Source organism: Bemisia tabaci, chromosome 2 (assembly GCF_918797505.1).
Source record: "Bemisia tabaci chromosome 2, PGI_BMITA_v3".
NCBI lineage: Eukaryota > Metazoa > Arthropoda > Insecta > Hemiptera > Aleyrodidae > Bemisia > Bemisia tabaci.
Genome location: NC_092794.1, coordinates 62,448,050 through 62,471,060, shown reverse-complemented (window position 1 = coordinate 62,471,060; position 23,011 = coordinate 62,448,050). Strand labels below are relative to the sequence as shown.

The window sequence follows — 23,011 nt, the reverse complement described above, 5'->3', positions numbered from 1 at the left end:
CTATTATATTCCAGAATATCTGGTTATTGTTTAATCATCGTAATCAATCGGTGGATCGTTGATCGTTGTTTCCACCGATTGATATGCTGACAATGATTTTCTGATTTCTGATTGTATTGCTTGAGAGGAAAAGATGACACTAACTGCACTCTCAAGTCTCAACAGCACAGAATTTTATGGAAGCATTGAAAAGACTCTGAGGACAAACCCAGGGTGCAAGCCTGATGACGAAATTACGTTTATGTTGAGTTTCCGATTAATCATGATTTCTTTTGAATTTGGCATCAGCCAAATCTATCTATTGTTCATTTGTGTTTTGGTTTTTTTTTTGGAACTTTTGAAGTTTTGACGCGCTTTGACGGTTGAACTTGAACAAAAGCGTTTATTCATACTTCTTTCTTTCTGCCATGTGACGTGCTTAATTATTGTGAATGTGAAAAAGATAATTCTCTCTCGAGACTGTCGCCTTAGTTGGAAATCACCTCAATCTTTCCATTTATTACCAACTGTAGCTAGCCTCTCAAGTGCCAAGCCCGGTCTCTGTATTCATAGGACATAGAGCACAGCACCACGCCGTTCATTTGAAGACTACACCCGAAATAAAGAAGGGATGGAAGTTTCAAGCAAAGAAAATATAGTCGGTTTGACCAGCAACCGATCCCTGATCAAAGGTAATGCTGCTCTCACGCCTTATTATGTACATAACATTTAAACTAAGTAGAAGTGGAGTCCACGCCAAATAAGTTCACGCTCTTTCAGACTACAACAGAAGATCGTCCAACGTCACTTTCATGTGTAAAGTAAATGGAAAAATCAAGATGGCACGTCTTCTGGTGCAGTCTAAGAGTACGTAGACCTATTTGACATGGTCTTAACTTCTCAGATTCTAAGCATGCACTATAACAAGTAATCTTTTCTAGAGCCATTGCTTGTCAAAGAGGAAAACTGTCTCTGCATTATTGAATGCTTATCAGCAAACTCAGTTCAAAGAATTCATGTAAGTTGTAGGGCTAGGAGATTTTAAATCAAGCAGATACTTATATAGGTACGTTTGGTCCGTATTTTTCGGTATCTGCCACGCAAGTAAAATACGCTTAGTACATATATATTTCTTAAAGCAAAAATAGGTGTAGAACACAATTTTATTTGAACTGTATTTTACCTTAGGTAACTGCTTATCTCCATTGGTCTGGTAATCGATAAATATTTCTCTGTCATTATCATATTCTTTGACGAGTCAATTCTGTAAACAAGCTCATCCCAATGTATTTTTTTCTTCTAGAGCACCCTCTTACCCTTGTAACTGAGCTTTGATACTACCTTAGTACTTACTTTTTCATGTGAGGGTAAAAAATAGCCCGCATGTGCTCCAAACTCATTCATCACGAAGATCAAAGCTTTACTTAACAAAAGACTCATATTATTTGTACACCTTTTGAATTGGTACATGCTTTTAACAGTATTGTTATCTCTTCTTTCCAGCTGGTGTCACTCAATCTATCAAGAAACCTGCATCTACAAAAAAAGCCCTAGCAGATGTTGGAAACATACTCCATTCTGCCAAGAAAAGCTCGCAGGAAGTTGTCAAACCGGGCTTCTCTGGTCAAAAATTAGAAAGCACAAAAAACTTCAAAATTTATGTAGAAGAACAGGATGTCATATTCTCTCCTGCTCCTAAGAAATCTAATCCCAAAAGAATTCCACTGTCTCCTATATCGGGTATCAAAGTAGCTGCCAATCTAAATCCTAATTATCAGTATGATGATGACGATGAGGATCCTCATCAAGATTGCCCAACTACACCTTATAATGGTAATTTTTTGTCTCTTAATTCTTTTCTTTCAACCTGTATGTGACCGTCTATGAAGAGAAGGACCCTTGTGTGAGAAAACTTAAAATTCAGATATTGGCATCACTTCTTGGAGAAGTGCCTGCTGTGCTTTCATTTCAGAAGTTGAAAATCTTTCAACTCACTAATATTACGATGAATCAGTTTGTTTACAAGTTATGGTTCCATGTCTTCACCAACTGTCTAAGAAGCACGCTTTTCAGCTCCAGCAAAGACAGAAATCTTTTTGACACCTAAATTCTTGGTAATAACAGTCCCCTGATAATTTCACCAAAAAGCTCTTCTGTAATCAAAGGGTTTAGCCAATATCAGTGAAAATGAACTGTCTCCCCAACTAATTATTCACTTTCCTTTCCTCAGACACATTAGGAATAAATAATTTATTTTTATCTTCTCTGTTCCAGATGATTTTGATGATTTATTACCTCCATCTTTAAGATTAAATTCAGATGACATAGACTCTTTAGCAATGCTGAAACCCCCTGAAGAATCTTGGGCACCTAAGTGGAAGAGTGATCTCTCTACAATCTCTGTTGAGTCAGATTTAGATGATTTTAATGTTCCGTTTCCTAGTAAGTTCTACTAACTGATTGGTATATTCATTTTGTTGTTTGTCAATCTCTTAACAATATTAAGTTGTCAGCCATTCCCACCATTCAGACACTGTGTATCATTCGTGGCAACTGAACCATCCCACCAAAATTTGGCTGAATCAGTTTTATGATTTTTTTCCAAAAAAACTTCCAATCATGAGTTAGAAACATTATACATGCTTACTTATTGTTTATTTATTTATCAAACAATCGCCCTTCTTGAATTAAAAACAATAAGTTACTTCATTTTATACCCACTGATCTCTGGTTAGAACGATCTTCCTTTTTGCCAAAGATTTATTTTATTATTTTCATTTCACTTATTTATTTATTTATTTTCCAGGTCCTCCTAAATTTGCTGATTTTGATCTTCCATTCAATGAATTTGTGGTTCCAGAAGTTAACTTCGATGATTCCTTCTAAAGCACCAATATTCTCCTTCTGGCCTTGCCTTGCCTTTTAATCAATGTGTGTATCTTTGCCTGATATTTTAAATAGTTATATTTTTTTTTTTTTTTTTTTTTTTTTTTTTTTTTAATAATCATTTTTTTAACTGAAACATTTTGTCATTTCACTGTGAAATTTTAAAAGCCAAGTCAATGAAAAAAGACCAATAATGACAATATTGCCCCTGTCATGTATTGAGGTTCAAAAAAAAGACTTTATGAACTGCTTTTTAAGTTCAAAATAGTGTCGCAGGGGTAATCAATTTTTTCTTTTAAATTACCATGACTTATCAAGGAAACAAATTTCTGCTGAATAATTGTAAGTGAATAAAGCAACTTTAACCAATATTCTGAATAAATACTATCCACGCATCCTTTATCCAAGAATATCAACAGCTAATGTATTTAAACCATTTTTTACTACTTGAAGTTTCAAAACTTCGTGCAGTGTTTCACATATCAACTAGCCCAAGATGTGTTTCTTATTTTTTATATAGAACTAAAAATAACAACTAAATCAATTTAACTAATTAATAAGAAGTAATACTGGCACCCATGGAACAATAGAACTGAAACTTAAGTCAAATAAATCTTGTAGAGGTGTGGTAACAATGTTGATTATGACATTCAGAGGGAGATAATCATCAGCAAATCTCTTAGTTGCCTCCGCAGTGCATGCTTGAGGAATTCAATGTAATGAATTGAAAATTGAGCCGTACAGGAAGCGTTACTGTTGCATAACCAAGATCATGGATGGTTTTATTTCAGCAGTATTATTTCCTAAGAAATGGTACAGTAGAAAAAAAAGCAAATATTTTTATTTTTGTGATGAGGAGAAGTCTTAATAAATGCAGGTATTTTAATACACACTGTAAGGTAATTTTTGTTTTATATGCCTCCATATCTCAAAAAAAAGATGTTAGACCGTCCAGATCAGTGATAGTGTCTCATAATTTTAAATTTTGTAAGAATTGTCTTCATACTGGACTGAAATATTTATTGAAAAATTGCATTAAACCAATGTGATTTCATCTGTATTAACTGTTGAAGAACAAGCAGAGCATTCTTATAGGTGTTACGACATCATCTTCAACTATTCCTAAGAATGTAGCTGCTGAGGTTGCCCTTGTTGGGACCAGTGGTGTATTGCTAAATTAGCCTTTTCATTATTGTTTCTTAAAGAGGCCTTCAAAGTGAGTATTAATTTTTAAGTTATAGTTTTTAAATAAAATCTGATTTAATTTTCCTAGATTTTCTAGAGCTTTGTCTTTTTTTCATTCCCTCTAGTTTTGGTAATGTTCTTGACGACTTGGTCATCAGTAAAGCATACTGAGTAAAGGGTTACAATGTTCCTGTTTAGGTTCCCTCTCTCAAATACAAGACCCGTTACGTATTACGGACTATTCCCACAATAATTAAACTAAAAATTCCTATGATAATTTCAAACAAACAATATTTTGGTTTCTTCTTAGCCAAAGAATATTAAAGGAAATTTATAAAGTTTCGGATAAACCTTTTCTCATCTCATTCAAAGTATCAATAGACTTCTTTTGTAGAACACGAGAAATGGATTCTTAAATATTTCATCAGAAATACATATAAAACATTTTTTTTCATTATAAAATAACCAACATTTTATTGCATAAAACATAAATAAACTATGAAAGCATAGTTCTCTCCAAACTATTGCAATATAAAAACAAAATTGATATTTAAAACATGTTCATTGTAAAAAATGGATGAAAAGCTCAGCTTCTATTTACATACTTTTTTTATAAAATGTCTTAGAAAAACATGAAGTGTACAGGATGCCCCCTAAGTAATTAATTAATTAATTAAAAGGTTTTAGATAAACATGAAGTGTACAAGATGCCCCCTAAGTAATTAATTGTTAAGTTTCATGGTTCAAAGAAATCAACTTCAAGCATTTGAAGAGACGGCTAACTTTTTCAAGTGTTCCATGAAGACTTGCAGACTGACGTCATCTGTCAGTACTGGAGCTCCAGCATCCTGGGAAAAAAATTAAACTTTTGATTAGGGAAACTCACAATAATTAGAGAATAAATCACTGAGGGTTCGAAACTAAGCATCAGCAATTTCCACTCATGATGTAGAAAATACTCTTCAAAACATGTCTGTTGTAAAACTATTTTGACCAAAAGAGTTTTTAGATCCATTGACTCGCCATCATCTGAGATCTTGAATTCATACTTATTTTTATGTCTGTGAGCTCCCACTGCACTGTTATCTTGTTCTCATTAATAATTCTTGTGGAACAAAGCAGACACATTCAATAATTCATAAATTCAACTTATCAGCGAGAGGTAAAGCCCTTGTCCCATGATCAAATGAACTCATCAAATGCAAGATGGCGGGTTCATCAACATTTGACGGCCCGCTAACATTTGATAGCAGACTTACGCGAAAACCTGTGGCCATCTTGCATTTGATGAGTATTTGATAGGTTCATTTGATCGTGGGACACGGGCTTAAGCGTTTTTTGTATTAGGTGATTCAAAATTCTTGCTCAACGAAAAATCATAGTCAAATTTGACACTGAATTAATGGTGGTATACTTTACAATTCATGACATTCTCAGCATGCTTAACTTTTCTTGACTAAATTGCAAGTGCTGAAAAAAACATTTTTGCGGAATCCAACTATGTATATTTCTGAAAAGGTGGGTTTGTCTTCGATGGCTGATGCCTATTATGATTAATATTATGTAATTGAGGTTTAGGAGTAAATGAGGTGATAGATAAAGGTATCTTGAATACTTACTCCTCCGTAACCAAAAGCAGTATTGTGCGTCTGTGAGGGATTCACCTTGGACAGCAAAAATCTAGCCTATAACATAGAGTTAAAAGAGATCTTAACTTGATGGCAATCGTTATCTAAAAAAAATTACCTAGTAGGCACTTCGTTTGAAAAGAGGGTTGAGATTATAACAATTAGGAATTTAATTTCGATGGAAAATTCAGAGTTTACTGTTATGCAAACTGCTGTTACACTGATGATAAGTGCCTGTTATTACTACTCAAATTCAAATGTAAATTTAATGCAATGATTTTTTAAAAAATGAGACAAGAAATATAATTTTAAAAAAAAAAAGCAGAGTACACAAGTATCAAGTATAACCTTACAGCTACATAGGAGATTGCTCTGCCTGCAATACACACAAATGTATACTGTCTGAAAGGAATTATCATCCTTCGCCTGGCCAACAAATCTTGAGAACAGTTTGACTCGTCTGTAGGCGAAATAGATATTTCGAACTTCTTATCTGAGCCTAACCAGCTGTTACAAGATTTTGAACTACGTTCTAATGAACATATTCACATGGGTAGTCCCTGGAAATGTTTGTAAAATCTTGAACTATTGACAAAAATCATATTACAGTTCAAATACAGGAAATTGGAAAGACACCCGTTTGATCACAAATGGAGAGTGAAAATTTGTTCTAGTTACGTATTTCGTCAGCTCACAAATTTCATTGACTACTAACAGACAAAAATTCGTTTTTTCATGAGAATAGCGCAGTAACATTATAAAAATGCATACAACACTGATATGTTTGCAACGATTCTTCTTGTAAAAGCCGATAATCTTAAAAAAGATTTGTTCATAGCATTCATGAATCAGTTGGTTTAGTACCTGAGATCCACCTTGTTCAGTGTCAATGTATCTGGGCATTGGGAAGCGACTGTGTAAAATTTCTAGGGCATCATCAACAGGAGCTTGAAGTAACTGTTTAAAATGTTCATACTCTGGCATATCTTGGTACCTAAGCGCTCGCCACTGAGCAATGGTCTGTAAACAAGAAAACAATTTTAACATGGTTAAGATACCTATTCGAATTCACTAAGAGGAATGTTCATGGGTGCTGCAGGATGATCTTCTCTTCTTTATTGAACCCCCTTCACTTAGGGCCACAAAATAATTTCTTTTTCAAGTAAAAGTTACAACTTACAAGATTTTTAAAATTCGGATTACTGTATTATCCTAGGTTATGACAACCTCCAGCTCCAGGTGCATTTTGTAACACTTAAACACTCTTTGTGCCATCAATTTTATTAATTTAATATACTTTTGAATGAAAATTGTTTGAAAACATTGTAAAAAATACTCGCCTATTGCACTTGACTCGCAAAGCCGCAGCTCATAAGATCTGATCCAATCAGCGAAAGCATCAATGAACGAAACTTCAAAGAATTATAACTGAGCAATTTGAATTTTTTTTTTTAAAAATGCCTAAAAATAGTAGCTTGCGCTTAAGTGATAGCAACAAATTTCTAGAATGACTTTTTCTTAGAATACCTACTGGTAACAAACAATGTAAAATCATGGTTATTATAAAAACGAGAGAAAGGAAAAAAATAGGTTTTGTCTTTCAGATTAAATGTTTTGAATATTTTTTACATACCTCGCCATGGAAAATTAAAATTTGGAAAAACGTGTCCATCAGCAAAATTCTGTCAGGCTGAATACTGCTGGTGTCTAGCAAAACAGGCTCAGGAGGCCCCGCGAGAGAGTAACTGTACAATATTGGCTGAATCATAATCAAGCTCTGTGTCAAATCTTCGCGAAGAAGAATATGCCGATAGAACGAGGTTTCATCAGGACTATTATTGAACACTTGCAAAAACTGTGACCGTCTCAAGTGATAAATAAATTGAGGGAAAAGACTGAAATTTTCTGGCAGACGAAAACTGTTGGGATCATCCTTTGAATACTGTCCAAATTTCTGACACTGAAATGAAAAGAATATAATTGAATTAAAAAAAGATGGAAAAAAGAATAGAATCTCATTTTATTAAATTTTTGCTCAGGTGTTCAATCCAAATAAGTTTACGCACTTCTAGACTGCAGCAGAACGTTGTCGGACGTCATTTTTACATGTAAAGTAAATGCAAGAATCAAGATGACACATCTTCTGTCGCATTCTAAAAGCGCATAAACTCCACCAGCATTACTTTTCTTTTGACATTTCTCAGTCCTCATGATAATTATAACTACCTTTGAAAACTAATACTGCTGATGTTACTACATTGATTATGTACGTCCGGATGTGCTGAGAAAAATACCCAATGTGCATACATGAAACGAAGGTAAAACCAATAACAAAAAGATCATTTACTCATGAAATTAAGCGCAATTCAAAAATTGTACTCTTTTTTTTTAAAAAAAAAAAAAAAAGAGCAACTTAATTGATACCCAAAACTTGAAGGTCTTGACACTGAAAAATATCTGAAATTTACAATAATTTTACATGTGCCTCCAGTTAAATCTTAATGTCTTTTTTGTTGGAAGCTGATTGCTATGCTATTCAAATTCTAAAACACAACAAAAAAATATCTTTACCAATCGAATTAACATTCTATCAGCCCAGCGCATGACGTCTGGACCTTCATCTGTTTCTGCCTTGTTGACGACAGTGCGAGCCATGATAACTGCTGCTGCCTCTTGATCAAATCCAGCACTGATGTGCATCAGACCTGAATTCATATCCGCCCAACTTGAAGAAAATGAAAAAGATAAAATGTATTAAAAATGTGATAAATTTGATGACACTATCCAAAAGTGATTAGAGACATAGGGAAAAAAGAGATTATCGAATGTCAACCAGTTTTGTGTTCGACTGTTAACTTCCTTCTTTTTCACCACAGAGTATGGATTCAAAGCAACCAATAACAAACTCGTGTGTCTACCGCGATTCGTTTGTGAACGAAAAATAGTTTTGATAGTGTGCGAGTATTCAAAAGGATAAAAAATGGTCTGTTACAACATCTTTTTTTTCTTTCTTTCTTTTTTTTTCTTTCTGTTCTTTTTAATTTTTGGTTCATCTATTTTTCTTGAAAAAACCCTGATCTATTTTGCACTTTCTATTCAAGTATGTAACATCAATTTAAAAGGTGCACACTCACTTCCTCGCTAAAGTGGTGACTCGAATTCGTTTCTGGCCACTGGAATGTTGATACTGAGTGATGAACTGAATACAGCCGCGACCTCCTTGTGGAATAGGAGCTGTATGCTAAACAGAAAGAAAGTAGTACATTGACAATCACATTTCAAGAACGTCTGCGGATTAAAATAAGTTTATTCCCATAAAAGAAAGATGCAACAAAAATTAGAGCTAGGTACTATAAATCTGGCCTTGGTCGAAATATTTTAATTTACGTCTATATTGTTGAAGGGGACTCACTGACTTTTAACATTTTCTAGATTCGCAAGTACCTATACTGTTCAGTTTACAAGACTATTTGGAGGTCATTTTTTTCTTTTTCTGATGAAGTTTTCATTGACCTTGCTTGAATTTGTCTAGTCTAAAATATAGACGGATTAAAACAGAGTCAGCATAACGGCATTTGACGTTGCCTAAATTCAGTGATTTCCTTCCCGATTTTATTATTTTAGTATAAACTAAATTTTAAAGTGCCTTGAAACCTTCTGTGGATTTTTTTATAGATGAAGAAGAATATAAATACTCATAAAATTTCAAATCAGAGAGCTGCTTGATTTTTTGTTACAAAAGTAAAATACGAAAGGATATTAGGCACTGTCTAATGTAGTTAGGCTGATTTTGGTAAAATCTGTCTGAATAAACTCAAAGCTGATTACTTTAATATTTTACATTACATAAATTAACTAGTAGCTATGGTCCTACATTACTCTATATAAAGCTGCTGTTCCCACTCACTATGCCCCCCCTAGATAAAAATTGGCCGAAGCGATTTCCTTTAAAATTGGTACACGCTCAGCTATTGTAATGAGGAGTTGATTAAAATTATTCCCACTCAAATCCGCTGCCTCGGATGCCCGCAAGAGCGAAAAGTTATTTCTCCATATAGTATTACATTGGAGATACGCGGTTGTTTACGCGCATCGCGCCGAACAGGTTCAATCCTGTTGCGTGACGTCACTGCCTTATAGACGAAATTTAAGGTTTTAGGAGGTATTTTTCGACGAATGTTTGTGAAAATTGGTAAGCGGGGGTATTTTTCTCGGGGGATCTCGAATTTTTGGTCGGATTTTCAAAATCTTCAAAATCCAAGATGGCGGCCGTGGCCTAAAATGCTAAGTCGGCTCCTGTTTGATCGATTTTCGTGAAACTCGGTATACATAGGTATTTTTCGACGAGAAACTCGAATTTTTGGTCAGATTTTCAAAATTTCCAAATCCAAGATGGCGGCCGTGGCCTAAAATGCTAAGTCGACTCCTGTTCTATCGATTTTCGTGAAACTCGGTATCCAGGAGTACTTTTCGACGGGGAACTCGAATTTTTGGTTAGATTTTCAAAATTTCAAAATCCAAGATGGCGGCCGTGGCCTAAAATGCTATATCGCTTCCTGATATCGATTGATTTTTGTGAAATTCGGTATTAGGGGGTATTTTTCGACGGGAAATTAGAATTTAAGGTCCGATTTTCAAAATTCAAAAATCCATGATGACGAACATGGTCTAAATTGCTATCTTGGCTTCCGGTCCATCGATTTTTGTGAAATTCGGTATTAGGAGGTGTATTTCGACGTAAAATTAGAATTTTAGGTCCGATTTTCAAAATTCAAAAATCAAAAATGGCGAACGTGGTCTAAATTGTTATCTCGGCTTCCGATCCATCGCTTTTTGTGAAATTCGGTATTAAGAGGTGTATTTCGACGGAAAACTCGCATTTTTTGTCAGATTTTCAACATTTCTAAATCCAAGATGGCGGCCCCGCATGGAAACGCGGTCCGGACTCCTAGAACATCAATTTCTGTAAAACTTGGTGAAAAAGAAGATTAAGCCATAGATGTTGTCTCCTCATCAATGTTAAAAACTGTGCGGGGGCGGTGGCGGCTCGCGGAGCGAGTCGCAAGTTCGTCGCGAAGCGTAGAACTGGGGTCCAGGGGCACTCCCCGGCTAGACGTGTCAGCTCGCAAAGCGAGCTAATCACGACTAGTTACTTATAATCTTGACATGCTTTGAAAATAGCACTAAACAAAAACAAAACAAAAAGGGGAAGGAGTAAGATGTACTTCGACAAATTGCTCATTATTCCTTTTTATACAGAATATATGAGTATAGGGAAAAATATTGTTATACGTAGGGATCCCTTTCCTTCAACTGATAAAGCACTTACAATTTAGGTGCATAAATCATTAAATGATGTTAAATTGATTATTTACCTGGTTAACTACTTCAAAATAAAATGCACAAGTTGTGCTGGGGTACAGTGTGCAGAATTTCCACTGTGAAGTTCCTCCTAGACCGACCTCTGTATCAGACACGTGAGCACTCTTCACATTCAAAGAAACACAGGATCCAATTGCTCCCATAACTGTGGAAATTAACCAAAAATAAATTAACAACTAGTACTGAACACAGAATAAATTCCAGTCCAAAGCAATGAGCAGAGCAAGAATTAATGTGAGAATTAGGATGGCCCCAAAACGTCACTCTGAACAACTTTGTGTAATCAAACAGGGACTCTGTTAACAAATTTATGAGCTGACATGAGTTGATAGTACTACATATTAAATTGTGTCCAGATAACTTGGACATACATATGGAGAGAAAGTAATTGATTCGGTCTGCCACAAAGTTTCTACGTCTGATATAAATGCAGCTATATTGTCCTTCGAAAATCATAACTACAGTAAGACCTCAATTTATCGGATTTAACGGGACCGGAGGCAGAATCCGTTAAATCGCGGAATTCGCTAAATCACGCTAGTCGGTCCCGCTGAAGGGACCGGAGAATCGACCCGTTAAATCGCGGAAACTGTTAAATGTCCCATAATTCGAGGTCTTACTGTAGTTATATTCAAAATTACTCCCACATCATTTTTTCCCAAAATGCAGCTTGATACGCTTCTATCAAACTCGGTCCAAGAGATGCAAAAAAATTGTAAAGGATTTTTACATGTTTTCCTACATACTTTCTCAATATACTTCTAGTTGAATTAGTTTTTTTCAGTGATGGTTTGTTGAGAGCGTCAGTTGCTGATACAAAATTAACATAACTGAGACAATCATACCTTTCAATTCCTGAGAAGTTTTAACTTCTACGATTCCGTTGAATGCCATTTTGTAGTCGCCCTTCACATCCTTTGCTAGGACTTTTTGGAATGTTTGCTTGAACAATGATGAATTGAAAGAATCTCCCATCACCATGTGACCTCTGTTAATATTAAACATAAAAGAAGGCTGTTAAATTATGAATGAACAAACACTCATCATAAAGCAATGGATAATACAGTATTTTGGGATTCGTTTATTCCAGCTAGGATTCAAAATTAGCTTTAGGAGTATTTTGACAACACTTCAGTGGACAGAACTGTAAACTGTTTTAATTCTCAATATTAAAATGATGTTTGTTATGGCACCATTGGAATCCACTTTATTATTCCTTTAAGTGAGTGAGGCAATTTAGAAGCCTAAGAATAGATCAAGACAAAACATGTTCGACCAGATTCAGCAACATTCACAGTACCAATGAGAGAGTCACATAATTTTTTCTGATGCATATAAAATTCAAATCGATGATAGGACAAGACCCTACCATTTCCTGTTGATTCTTGTTGGTCACCAACATACAGGAGCATTTGTTACTTAGATGAGATAATTTCTTAGATTTGATTTTCTTAGCACTCTGTTTCTTCCTGAAAAAATGGTCCCAAGGAGAATATATGTCAGATAAATGGGCAGTTGCTTACTTCCTGTTTGAAAACGACTGTAACAAAGTCATCCAATAGCCATTGAAAATTAACCACAGGCAACGCCATAGGAACATAAATCTCTCCACTGCGCGAGACAGTCTAACGAAAACAACCGCCCAACTATCTGAGGTAAGTTTTAACAGAAACTCACCCTGTAGAATTGCAACATTGCTTCATTTCCAGGAGTCCAGTTTGGTCGAGGGCACAAGAATAAATGTCAATGGCATGCCCATTGGATGCAGCACGCACTGCCAGCCCTTCATAGTGCTTAATTGCTTTTTTCATGTACTTTGCATTGTCTTTTTGAATGTCGTGATGAGATCGGATTGGGTCTTTCAATTCATCATTCACTACTTGACCCGGGCCCTCGGAACAGGGTCCTCCAACAAACAGCATTATTCGTCCTCCAGAGTTTGGATAACAACACTGCAAAATTCAGTACAGGAAATAAGAGGTAAAAAAAGTTGGTTGAATGGGGTGGTCAAATGAAAATAAAAACTTAGACTAATTGTAAGTTGTTGCCATGTTTTCGATGACCGAACAAGAAGTTCCAAGATTTGTTGGTTATGATTGAAACATTTCCTCTCCTTGTTAGTTCATACGGTTAGCATTAAAAAATAGACTATATACCTGACAGTTTTCTAAAGACTCTTCTAGCTCATAGATGCATAGTTGAAAGTGATATTTCTTGGACTAGTTAAATTTGATATTTAGGTTGGATTGTCTTTTCTGAGTGGTATTGGTAGCCCTCTTACACCCATCAATGAGCTGAGAGTCTCTCTTAAAGAATAGGTATGAGGGGGATTTGTGTACCTAATCATGGATGGACAACGACTGGATTGTATCTTACCATGTGTCTCACTCTGCTGCCTCTGAGGGAATTATTGGAGTAGCACAGTCACTCACAACAATAATGACAGATTTTCAAGTGTTCTTAAAACCTATGACCGCAGGCAATCTTGCCTGGCAACTCAGTGCTTGACCCTTTTTTAAATAAAAATTAGGATTCGTGTAGAATTTACAGGAGGTAACCTGTCACATTATTTTTTTATTACATACAGTTTTAAAGAAATTTTTGTTTCTTGTAGAGACATCAAAATCTGACTTAATACAACTTTTGACTCCTCACCAAAGGAATGACAAGCTGGTTCAAGTCTTACCTCTAAAAGGCTGACAGCTATAGAGAGAGCAACTCCAGTGGCTCGTAATGAGCGTTTCCCTTGAGGTACTGGCCAAGGGTCTCGCTGCATTTCTCCTAACAGATCTGTCAGACTCATATCACATTTGTGAACTGGTTGTAAAAATCTGAAACAATAGAGAGAAATGTTAAAGAAAAGAGTAAAATCCACTGAGATGAAAAAAGACTAAAGAAATTAAAAATAAACTATCCTTTCTGATCTCATTCTTACATTCTACCTATAATTTACTTTCGTAAACTTCAACTTGTTAAACAATGCTTACCTATTTGTTGCTGCACCAGCAGGAGATGCTACACTAGGAGGACCGTTTGGCTGTGCCGGATTGCGCTGCTGGAACTGCTGCTGAGGAGTTTCACGATATACCCCGACACCCAGCATGTTTTGAAGCTGTTTGGCGGAAAGGTCTTTCGTACCGCGAAAAACAAAACTTTTTGCGCATCCATCACAACCTAACTCATGAACCTGAAAAAAAAAAGAAACAGCGTTTTGAAAACAAATTGAAGGTTTTAACATAGTCTTGGACTTCCTTGAAAAAATTGACTCACGCCTAATTGGTGATGGAGATTATTTGAGCTCACTCTTGCTCTGTGAGATCTTTGTCAAATTACGGAAACACTGCCTGGGAGGTGAATTTAAAGTAAGGCACACTTACATAATGAGTGTAAAAAGGATTTACAGCAGGGATATGAAAGGGAATTTTTCAGCTCCGAAGATTGAAACTTCCATACAAGTTCGGATCTGAAAGTTTTTTCCCAAGAGATCTGATGGCAAAACACAAACGCATGTGCAATACACACTTATACTTGAACTATCAGGAAAATTTCTGGGCATTCCTGTTCTCATTTCCAATTCTCATTTTCTAATAAACTTAGATTCCTGGTTGAGATCGTACCACCTGGGCTTTAGGTTTAATCACCTGGATGCTCAAGCAGCCATCTAACTCTACTCAATCAATCCATTGACAATTTTAAAAAAAAAAAGACTGAAACCACATTTTAACTTACTTGAACCATTTTACCAAACGTGATGATTCCTATGAGAGCATTTTGCGGCAGTAGACTGAGAGACATTTGCAAAGAATCTTTCAGCGCACCTAATTCTTCTTCATCCAGACAGGTGTCAATTACTAGTAGGAAAATTGGTGGTAGACAATGAGCTCTCTGCACAAGAAAAAGATGAAAATAATTTTTTTTTTATCAAGGAGACAAGAAAAGACATTACATGAAATTTTTTGCCAAATGGGTTTTATTTAGCTTACAATAAATATGACATTACTGCGCTGGTGATTCATTTTTGATGCTTAAAACTTGTCTTTACAACAATTTTGATACAACAGTAGGCCGATTGTAGGGATTTTATAATTTTCAATCGGACAAGACAAGACTAATGCGCAATCGATTCATATGATTGGTCGTTTTTTGGTCACATACTCTCTTTGTCATGCCTTCATCAGGTAGGAAAATTGATTGGTTGTCTATTACAAAGAAGGTGCCATTGCATTGTTAATAATCCAGCCTGACAAAGAGAAAAAGTAACCATGGAATGAATGAGCCAACCAACTGACAAAGAGAAAAAGTAACCATGGAATGAATAAGCCAACCAATCATGTAACTCCATTTTGTCTGGGTCTTAACTATCCAGTTAACAGACAATGGATTTCAATTATCGGCTTGCTGGTCTGGATAAGATTTTATAAATAAAAGCACATGAATATATATTTACAACAGAGCATTGACCCATGAGTAAAGAGCAAATAGAGCGAGAAAATTTTAAATCCACTCCGTAAATGACTCTTACTTAATATCAAAAAATGGAGAGAAGGCAAATCTTGGTTAAAAGGACCAACTCAGTCCTTGTGTTAGTCATTATCGTTGTTTTCGGGGTCAGAAATGTTGAGCAATTAATCCCCTATACATGGAAGGTCAAACCTAATTGATAAAGCAAATATAACCTTGAGAAAGAGAGCACCTCCCTAACCAACAGGTTGAGAATAATCGCACTAAAAAGTAGAGAAAACCACCCTGTTTCATTTGGGCTGTCTATAAAAAATAAGATTCTGAAGGATGCTTACCGTGATTGAGTATTCTATTGTTGAAAAGTTTGGTATCAATTCTGCAGGTTGATGTTGCTCAGAGATTGCAGCATACTGCGGAGGGAACTGAAAACCAGGTAAAATACAAGATAATTAAACTTTTCATTAATTTTGTGCTTACAGTAGATCAAATAAAAGATCTCATTTGCCTAAACCATGTGGATTGGAAAGGAGAAATCACATGAAGTAAAAATTGCCAACAAAGTGAAAAATATTTAAAATTTTCAGAATCAATAATGCAAAAAAGCAATTACCTCGATTGATTGATTTTTATTTCATACATACATACATACATATAGGTCGCTTTACAGCACTCCCTCGCGCTCTACGACCCCTAACCTCCACTGCTCTCTTTCAAACCACAAATCTTGGGGGATTGAGCACCTTAACATTTCCGCTTCAATCCCTTCCCTCCAACCTTTCATTGGGCGCCCTCTGCGTCTTCTCCCAGGAGGAACCCAGTCAAGGACCTTCTTCGGCAACCTGTCTCCTGCCATTCTCTGGACATGACCATACCAAATGAGTTGTTGAGTAACAACTCATTTGATTTTTATTTCATACTTATTGTTTTATAGTTCTTCTTGATAAAACACAGAGAAAAATGAGAACTTACTTATCCAGCTAAACCTTTGTGGTGTTTCAAGTGAATACTTAGATAGCCTTTAATAGCTTTTCACTTTCTCAATACTAATCGCTACTGCAGAGTTAAAGGTTGGCTCTGATAGAAGTGGAGAAAGAAAATAATGAACAAATGCCAGATCAGAAATGAGCACCTTTCAAGAAGAATTTATGTGGATACCAATCGGCCTAAAGATGATTTATGCATTTAGATTAATGTGACATTTGTCCATTATTTTCTTTCCCCAGTTCTGAAAGTATTTAGATAAAATCTATGCAATTGAACAAAATCAATTTATTTCCATAGCTCACTCTTGGTTTGGGCATTTAAAAGATAAAAATGAATCAAACAATAATTAGCAAGTGTACATTGTTGTAATCCAAGTCACCAAAAGTGGTGGCCTAGTCATGGCGGAGTGGCCAGAGACTGGCTTGAAAGCTTGTTCAGGGGTTGAAGTTAGCATTGGCTCATTCGAATCACCTGGGCACATCCAATGAGCTCATTAAAAATGAATCAAGCTACTCAACTGACACCACCGTTCTTGCACTACTTTTTTTGGAGTGGACTGGAAAAATATATAACTAAAAAAAACTTACGGGATTCCTCTGAAAACAGAAATTGCACACCCATAATTTAGATCGATAGTCTACTTGGCAAAGTGGGTTCAATATTGCTCTACAATTACTTCTTGTGCACATAACAGGGTCATACTGGATCGGTGGAAGATCTGAAATGAAAGAAATAAAAAGTTAATTTCTCAATAAAGAATTTTTACTTACATATTCATGTTTGTTCTTTTCCCCTTTTCGTCCTCAAATTTCAAGATAACAGTCTACATAGTTTTAAAGGAGACATAGAGGGCTGGGGACAATTTAATTATTCTTCTCTTAATGAGCTTCTTGATAAGGTATGAATTGAGGCACTTTGCAGCTTACAATCTTTTCAAAATTTCATAAGGAAAACAAATCACACAACATGAAGTCTGAGAACCAACTCCTAGACAAAATAGTAGCGTTTACTATTTAAAATGGTAAATGGCAATTCACATATGATGTAATTAGTAGAATTTAACTTCCATTTAATCTGCGTTAAAAATACTTGTTAATATCTTGTTCAGGAGTTTATTCCTGCACTTTCTGTTTTAGGAATTGTTTTCTGCGTAAGATTTTAAGGAGGAGACAATGGAAATTTTGGTGTAATTTGTGATCAAAATATAGCTACTGGTTACACACAAATGTATCTCATTAAAGAAACAGAGAAACAATTTCTTTTACCTGGTTTTTCTTTCAAAGGTTGATATAAGCAACCAATTGGTACCACTAATCTAGTTGCATCTAGTCTGCTAGATGGCCATACATTCCAAGTGAACCTGACTCCGTCTCGATCCTCATTTTGTTGAATAAATTCTTCATACGTTGTCATCTTGACAAATCTGGAAAAAAGGAATAGCAAGTTTACTTAAGCTAGATCCTCTACTGAGTAACAGTGGCACAGAAAATAAGAGTGCTTTTGTGGCTGGAGACATGAGCTGCAATGGCACATGCATCACATTTATGATGCTGTGTTTATAAGCATGCATTTGATTTTATTAAAGGAATGTTGATTTTCATTTGAAGATACGGTTGACTGCCCTAGAATTTTCCTGAGCATTTTTGCAACCTGTGAACAATTGCTTAAGATTGATCCTACTCGCTTTCACAGTACTCAATCTGAAGATGCTAAATGCAGACTTGGAGTAAAATGTAAAATTCTGATTGCTATTCCTGATCATTTCAACAAAGCCTTGGAAAAAAGTGAATTTAGAATTTTCATGCTAAATTTCTTATTCTGACAGAAGTTTCCCTGCGTCTATGTTAGAGTAACTTCACAGGAAAAATCCAAGGTAACTGTAAGAGAAATACTGCTTAAATGAAGGGTTCAAGTGATGATGTGGTGATTCTCAGAAAACTCAGGACAGTCCGGAGCATTCAAATAGATAAATATTCGGTCCACCCGACATAAAATACAGAGGTGTCTAGAAGTGGTTTCTAATCACTTTAAGTGTCCGCAGAGTTAATACAGATTGTGAATGGTCATGCAATCTTTCCAGTAAATTTCAAAATTTTAGCAAGTAGTTATAATGAACTTTCGAAAGTTTCACTGCACTGACTTGGCGACTTGATCACAATGCATTTCATGGGATTTACTTTAGCGTACCACTTACTGAATTGGACTTTGTCGGAAATAGCCTCTAATTATGAAATAGTAGAGCTACACAGAAATATAAAGTATACTTTAGAAGAAATCAGGAGTTTATGATGGATCAATGAAACCTTGAACTGGCAAAAACTGGATGGCTTTCGACAGTTCCAAGATGAAATGAAGGAAAGGGGCTTGAACAAAAATAGACTTACCAGCACTTTTTTACCATATCGATTTAAGAATTAATAATTAAACAAATAAACTGACGACAATCAAAAATTAAACCCTGTATAAGTTCCGTAATACAGCTGAAACTGATCCAACGTCTTCTCCACGTCATCGACTTGGGCGGAAGAAAAGTGAGGTTAGGATAGATTTGTTATGATTTTAGCACTAGTATCGAAAGTCGATAGCTGTCGATTGTATCGATATGTCGATTTGACCTGCATTAAAAGATTATTTGACTGTTTTGACTGTTTTCGCGGAATTCGACGGTAGCGCCAGGCGCTAACAGAATTTGGTTTCGTTCGCGATCGGTTCCCTCTTTATCTTCCGTGACCCACATTTCCGAGAATGTAAACAGAAGGACTCCCATGGACTCGTTGAAGTGATGTCCATACTTAGGATAAAGTCTGCACGTATGATACATCAAATTATGTTATTTTTCAACGAGGAATCCGAATCTGAGCTCAGATTTTAATTAAAACGGACTATAATTTTTTTTTAGTCTTTACGCAACATTATTGGATAGCATCCTGAAATGGTTGTATGTATAACGGCCTCTTTTCTATATTTATTTGTCATTTATATTTTCTTATTTTATTATCGCTGCCGATTTCAACCCCCCCCCCCCCCCCCGGATGGGTAAAGATAAATCATTTTTACTTGATCTTGGATCTCACATGTGGAAACCAGTATTAAAGTGTTTGAACCATGTAAGTAATGATCTTGGTGCTGATTTACCTACACTTGTTAAACGCGCCACTAGGTGCTTTTAGACCCTGGTTACTGATCAGATCAAGGGTGCCATTAAGTTTCTTTTTTTCTTTTGTTCACTCTTGATCTCCTATTTTTATAGCTTCATAAGCTCATCAGCTTGTTATTTTGTTTTGTTTTCTCTCTGTAAATGGATTTTATATCCATGAAAATTGTGAATAAGTAATAAATCAACCATGATTGACAAGGCACCTGGGGGGGGGGGGGGGGGAGAGCTGGATGACGACTATACCTTTCAATGGGAGGTTGGCCTTTCGAAGGGAAGGTGGTGCTAAAAAAAACCGAAAACTAGTGCCGAAAACGGACTGGATTGTGTTAATCATGTACGAGCTAATTGTGAGAGTAAAAAAAATGAATAATGGCGAAAGGAATAATTCAGAATGTATGTGTAGCGGTGCTTTATTTGTCTATAGGTTAGGTTACATGATTTAAATTGGGCAACATTTGAAAATTTGAATCTAATTCATACCCGATCTGCGAGCGTTGACCATCGCCTGTCTCTGGTTCTAATCCAACAGAAACTCAAATACTTGTTTCAGCTGACTGAAAAATTTTAAAATTACCATGAGCGCGGCTAGGAAAATAGTGTGGAGGCCAGATGGGCGCCTCATCAGGAGAGCCTCGAAATTTCCACAAGCTCCAAAAGGGACTCGAGAGGACTTACTCAGCTCCAAGGGGGGGGGGGGGGGGGTCCGCGGGGGCCTTCTCGAGACATTTTTAAATGATCGAGTCATCTTTAGAGCGATTCTGATCTATTCTTACTGAAAAATTGATTGAAACACAATTTCAAATATTTAAAACATTCTTTTCTTTATCAGAATTCCTTACATTTTCTGGAGGGGGGAGGGGTGAGTAAAGAATTCTAGGGGGAACGGTCCCCCTTTAGTTCTACTGATGAAAATTACATACATATACATACCATCCATTCACATACACAACGGCTAATGTCTTGGACGAATGCTAGCGAAACACATCAATTGGATTGCATTTTGCAAAAAGGAACCACTAGCATTGCAATGTTTCTAAGATTGTGCAACTTCTTTTGTCTTGGAGGAAAACCCCGATTATCCATTAATAGTTTCTATTTTACTCGCTAAAAACTGTAAATTTAAGACAAAAATTACCATCTAAATTTCATAGTTTTTCACGATTTCCGCACATTTATTGCAAAAGATAAAGTTGCACAATCTTAGCATCATTGCAATGCTAGTGGTTCCTTTTTGCAAAATGCAATCCAATTTACCTACATCTTACATGAAGTTATGAAAATGCCCACCGACTGAACTGATCCACTCTAACAGCTCGATTCCTCCTTATTTTCCCTCAATTCTCGCATAAACGCTTATTTAATGGTAATTGTGGTAAATCAATAATAGAACTTTTTCAATCACGTATATCGGTTTGCAACGTCGCAAATTGCCTTTCATGTATTTTATTTTGAAAGATAGTACAAAAAAATGTTTCATGATTTTTTTTCACCTTTCCAAGAAATACCTATTCTCTGAAAAGTTTCGAAAAATGTTTAATGGTATTCTCTCTACTAAGTTGAGAGGGAGCCAAAATTACGAAATATTTCTAATGATATACCGATGACCAAAACTATCCTATTTTTCATTGGGCTTACGATTGCTAACTCCATGGCTTGCAATTACCTAAATAAAATTATAGCAAGGAGAGAATCTTGGAAATGTTCAATAGGTTACGTCCATTAGTTTCTGATTCTCTCCCATTTAGCCGCCAAATGGATGTAATACAATGATGCAAGTTCGATTCTCGGGCTGGTAACCTACCTAGGTTAGATGGCCTTGGGCAAAGATCACATGGGGCTAGAAAGAAAAACCGATGGTATGGAACTTTTTTGGAACCATCTTGCGATAAAGTAGGTCAGAAAGAATCTATCAGATCCATGAAACTTGTCAAGATTCAATGTCGAGAAAAAGTGGTTCTGAACTCGGATGAAATGTCCAACTACGTCGAAAACCGCCTTCAAAGGTGGATATAGGCAATACCCGATCGGCATTGTAAAATTCCCCTTCAAAAGGTAGAGCTAGGCATTGTGCAAGGGGTGTCCGCAACGCATTACGCAATGATCAGCATTTGTTATATCATCGCGAGCCGTGGTCGGCTGACGTAATTCCCGCAAGATCTTACCCTCTGACATCAGGGTGTTGGGACGGGGCACTGGGGCAGCATTTCCAGGGATCTCAGTCTCACTTTTAGTACGGGAGTCATTCAGTCGTCACGCGCTTAACCGGTACCCGAAACTTTGATTTTTCGTTCATTATTTCAACTAAAGTTTGACAATGGAGGATTTTCATTTGCATTCTTAGAATTTATGTGTGTTGTTTCAAAGGAAGCTCAACTCTGTGGGACAAAAGTGGAAATTCGCAACGAACTGGACCCAAAATCTATTCGAATTTTTTTTCTCGGAAAGCATAAGTGGTTAGCTCCAAATTAAGTCTCTTCGATTAGATTGATACTTGCCAAAGAGGCTCCAAATAAAAAATGAAAATTTGCGAATAGCCTTAAAAATTAAATTTTTTAAGATTTCTTTGACGACTTTTCGAAATTTTCCGAGTCTTGAAATGTTTGAAACAACACATATTTATTTTAGCCCTTCCCTTTTTTTGCCCACAATTATGGTGAATTTTCCGAGGAAAATACACTGTTAATAGTGTAAACTTCGGTGACTTGAAGGATACTTATTGTGCAATCGTGACGGAATTCGAAAAGTTTGGAATCACCGTTTCTCTTCGTCTTGTCTTTAAAGCGTAGAATCGTACCTAAATTAATTTAAATTTATGGTCACAATTTTTTCGGAAAAAGAGGATTTTGAGTAACAAAACTTTTTTGATTGGTTTGGGTTTAAAAATCAACGCAGCCTCTACAACATGATCGCAAATCAAATTTCGCGACTTTATTCAGCGACGTCGCAACAAAGTTTATTAAAAACGCCACAAAAAATTAGTGGATCTATTTTTCGATAGGAAAGTTCGAACAGCTATAATTTGTCAATGCATTGCATCGCTCTAACTCCGCTGCTCAGAAAAATTATGCGCCTTCATTTCGACGCTTACGTGATGAGAGTTACACGAGAGTAAACGTTATTACACACATTGTCCTTTTTTCCGTGACGTGAGATTTCTTGGAGGAATTTCGAGGCTTAAACAAAACTTGGGAAAAAATTATGAAGAAAAATAAAAGAAAAATCGTATAGGTGCGGGGAATTTTTGTTCATCGAAGAATTGTCAAACTTGTGAGTGCGAAGTTCGACTCCGTGGCGATTCTTTTTTTGATAAATAAAATTCATTAATTAAAAAATGTCAACTTAAAATTGT

General features: G+C 35.9%; 2 protein-coding genes across 2 annotated transcripts; one reads left to right on the top strand and one right to left on the bottom strand.

The window, feature by feature from the left end:
• Positions 1–317: 317 nt before the first annotated feature.
• Positions 318–4,139, top strand: LOC109039617 (uncharacterized). Its single transcript, XM_019055187.2, has 4 exons — positions 318–671; positions 1,483–1,812; positions 2,254–2,421; positions 2,786–4,139. The coding sequence occupies exons 1-4, from the start codon at positions 611–613 to the stop codon at positions 2,863–2,865; spliced, it is 639 nt and encodes a 212-aa protein (XP_018910732.2). The 5' UTR covers positions 318–610; the 3' UTR covers positions 2,866–4,139.
• Positions 2,941–19,046, bottom strand: LOC109039616 (protein transport protein Sec23A). Its single transcript, XM_019055186.2, has 16 exons — positions 18,890–19,046; positions 17,771–17,928; positions 17,093–17,223; positions 15,857–15,943; positions 14,790–14,945; positions 14,048–14,247; positions 13,747–13,891; positions 12,738–13,012; positions 11,906–12,048; positions 11,054–11,205; positions 8,813–8,919; positions 8,250–8,403; positions 7,312–7,638; positions 6,543–6,698; positions 5,670–5,735; positions 2,941–4,898 (listed from the first exon to the last, which is right to left on the bottom strand). Exons 2-16 carry the CDS (start codon positions 17,916–17,918, stop codon positions 4,809–4,811), a joined length of 2,337 nt encoding a protein of 778 aa, XP_018910731.1. The 5' UTR covers positions 17,919–17,928; positions 18,890–19,046; the 3' UTR covers positions 2,941–4,808.
• Positions 19,047–23,011: the final 3,965 nt, after the last annotated feature.

Bases quoted from the DNA above. Each gene is read 5' to 3' on its own strand.
- LOC109039617 (XM_019055187.2), top strand. From the start codon at position 611: ATGGAAGTTTCAAGCAAAGAAAATATAGTCGGTTTGACCAGCAACCGA. The intron at 672-1,482 runs GTAATGCTGCTC...TCTTCTTTCCAG, and splicing joins CAACCGATCCCTGATCAAAG to CTGGTGTCACTCAATCTATC. The intron at 2,422-2,785 runs GTAAGTTCTACT...TTTATTTTCCAG, and splicing joins TTTTAATGTTCCGTTTCCTA to GTCCTCCTAAATTTGCTGAT.
- LOC109039616 (XM_019055186.2), bottom strand. From the start codon at position 17,918: ATGACAACGTATGAAGAATTTATTCAACAAAATGAGGATCGAGACGGA. The intron at 8,404-8,812 runs GTGAGTGTGCAC...ATTTTCTTCAAG, and splicing joins GTCACCACTTTAGCGAGGAA to TTGGGCGGATATGAATTCAG. The intron at 6,699-7,311 runs GTATGTAAAAAA...TCTTGTTTACAG, and splicing joins TTTTAATTTTCCATGGCGAG to ACCATTGCTCAGTGGCGAGC.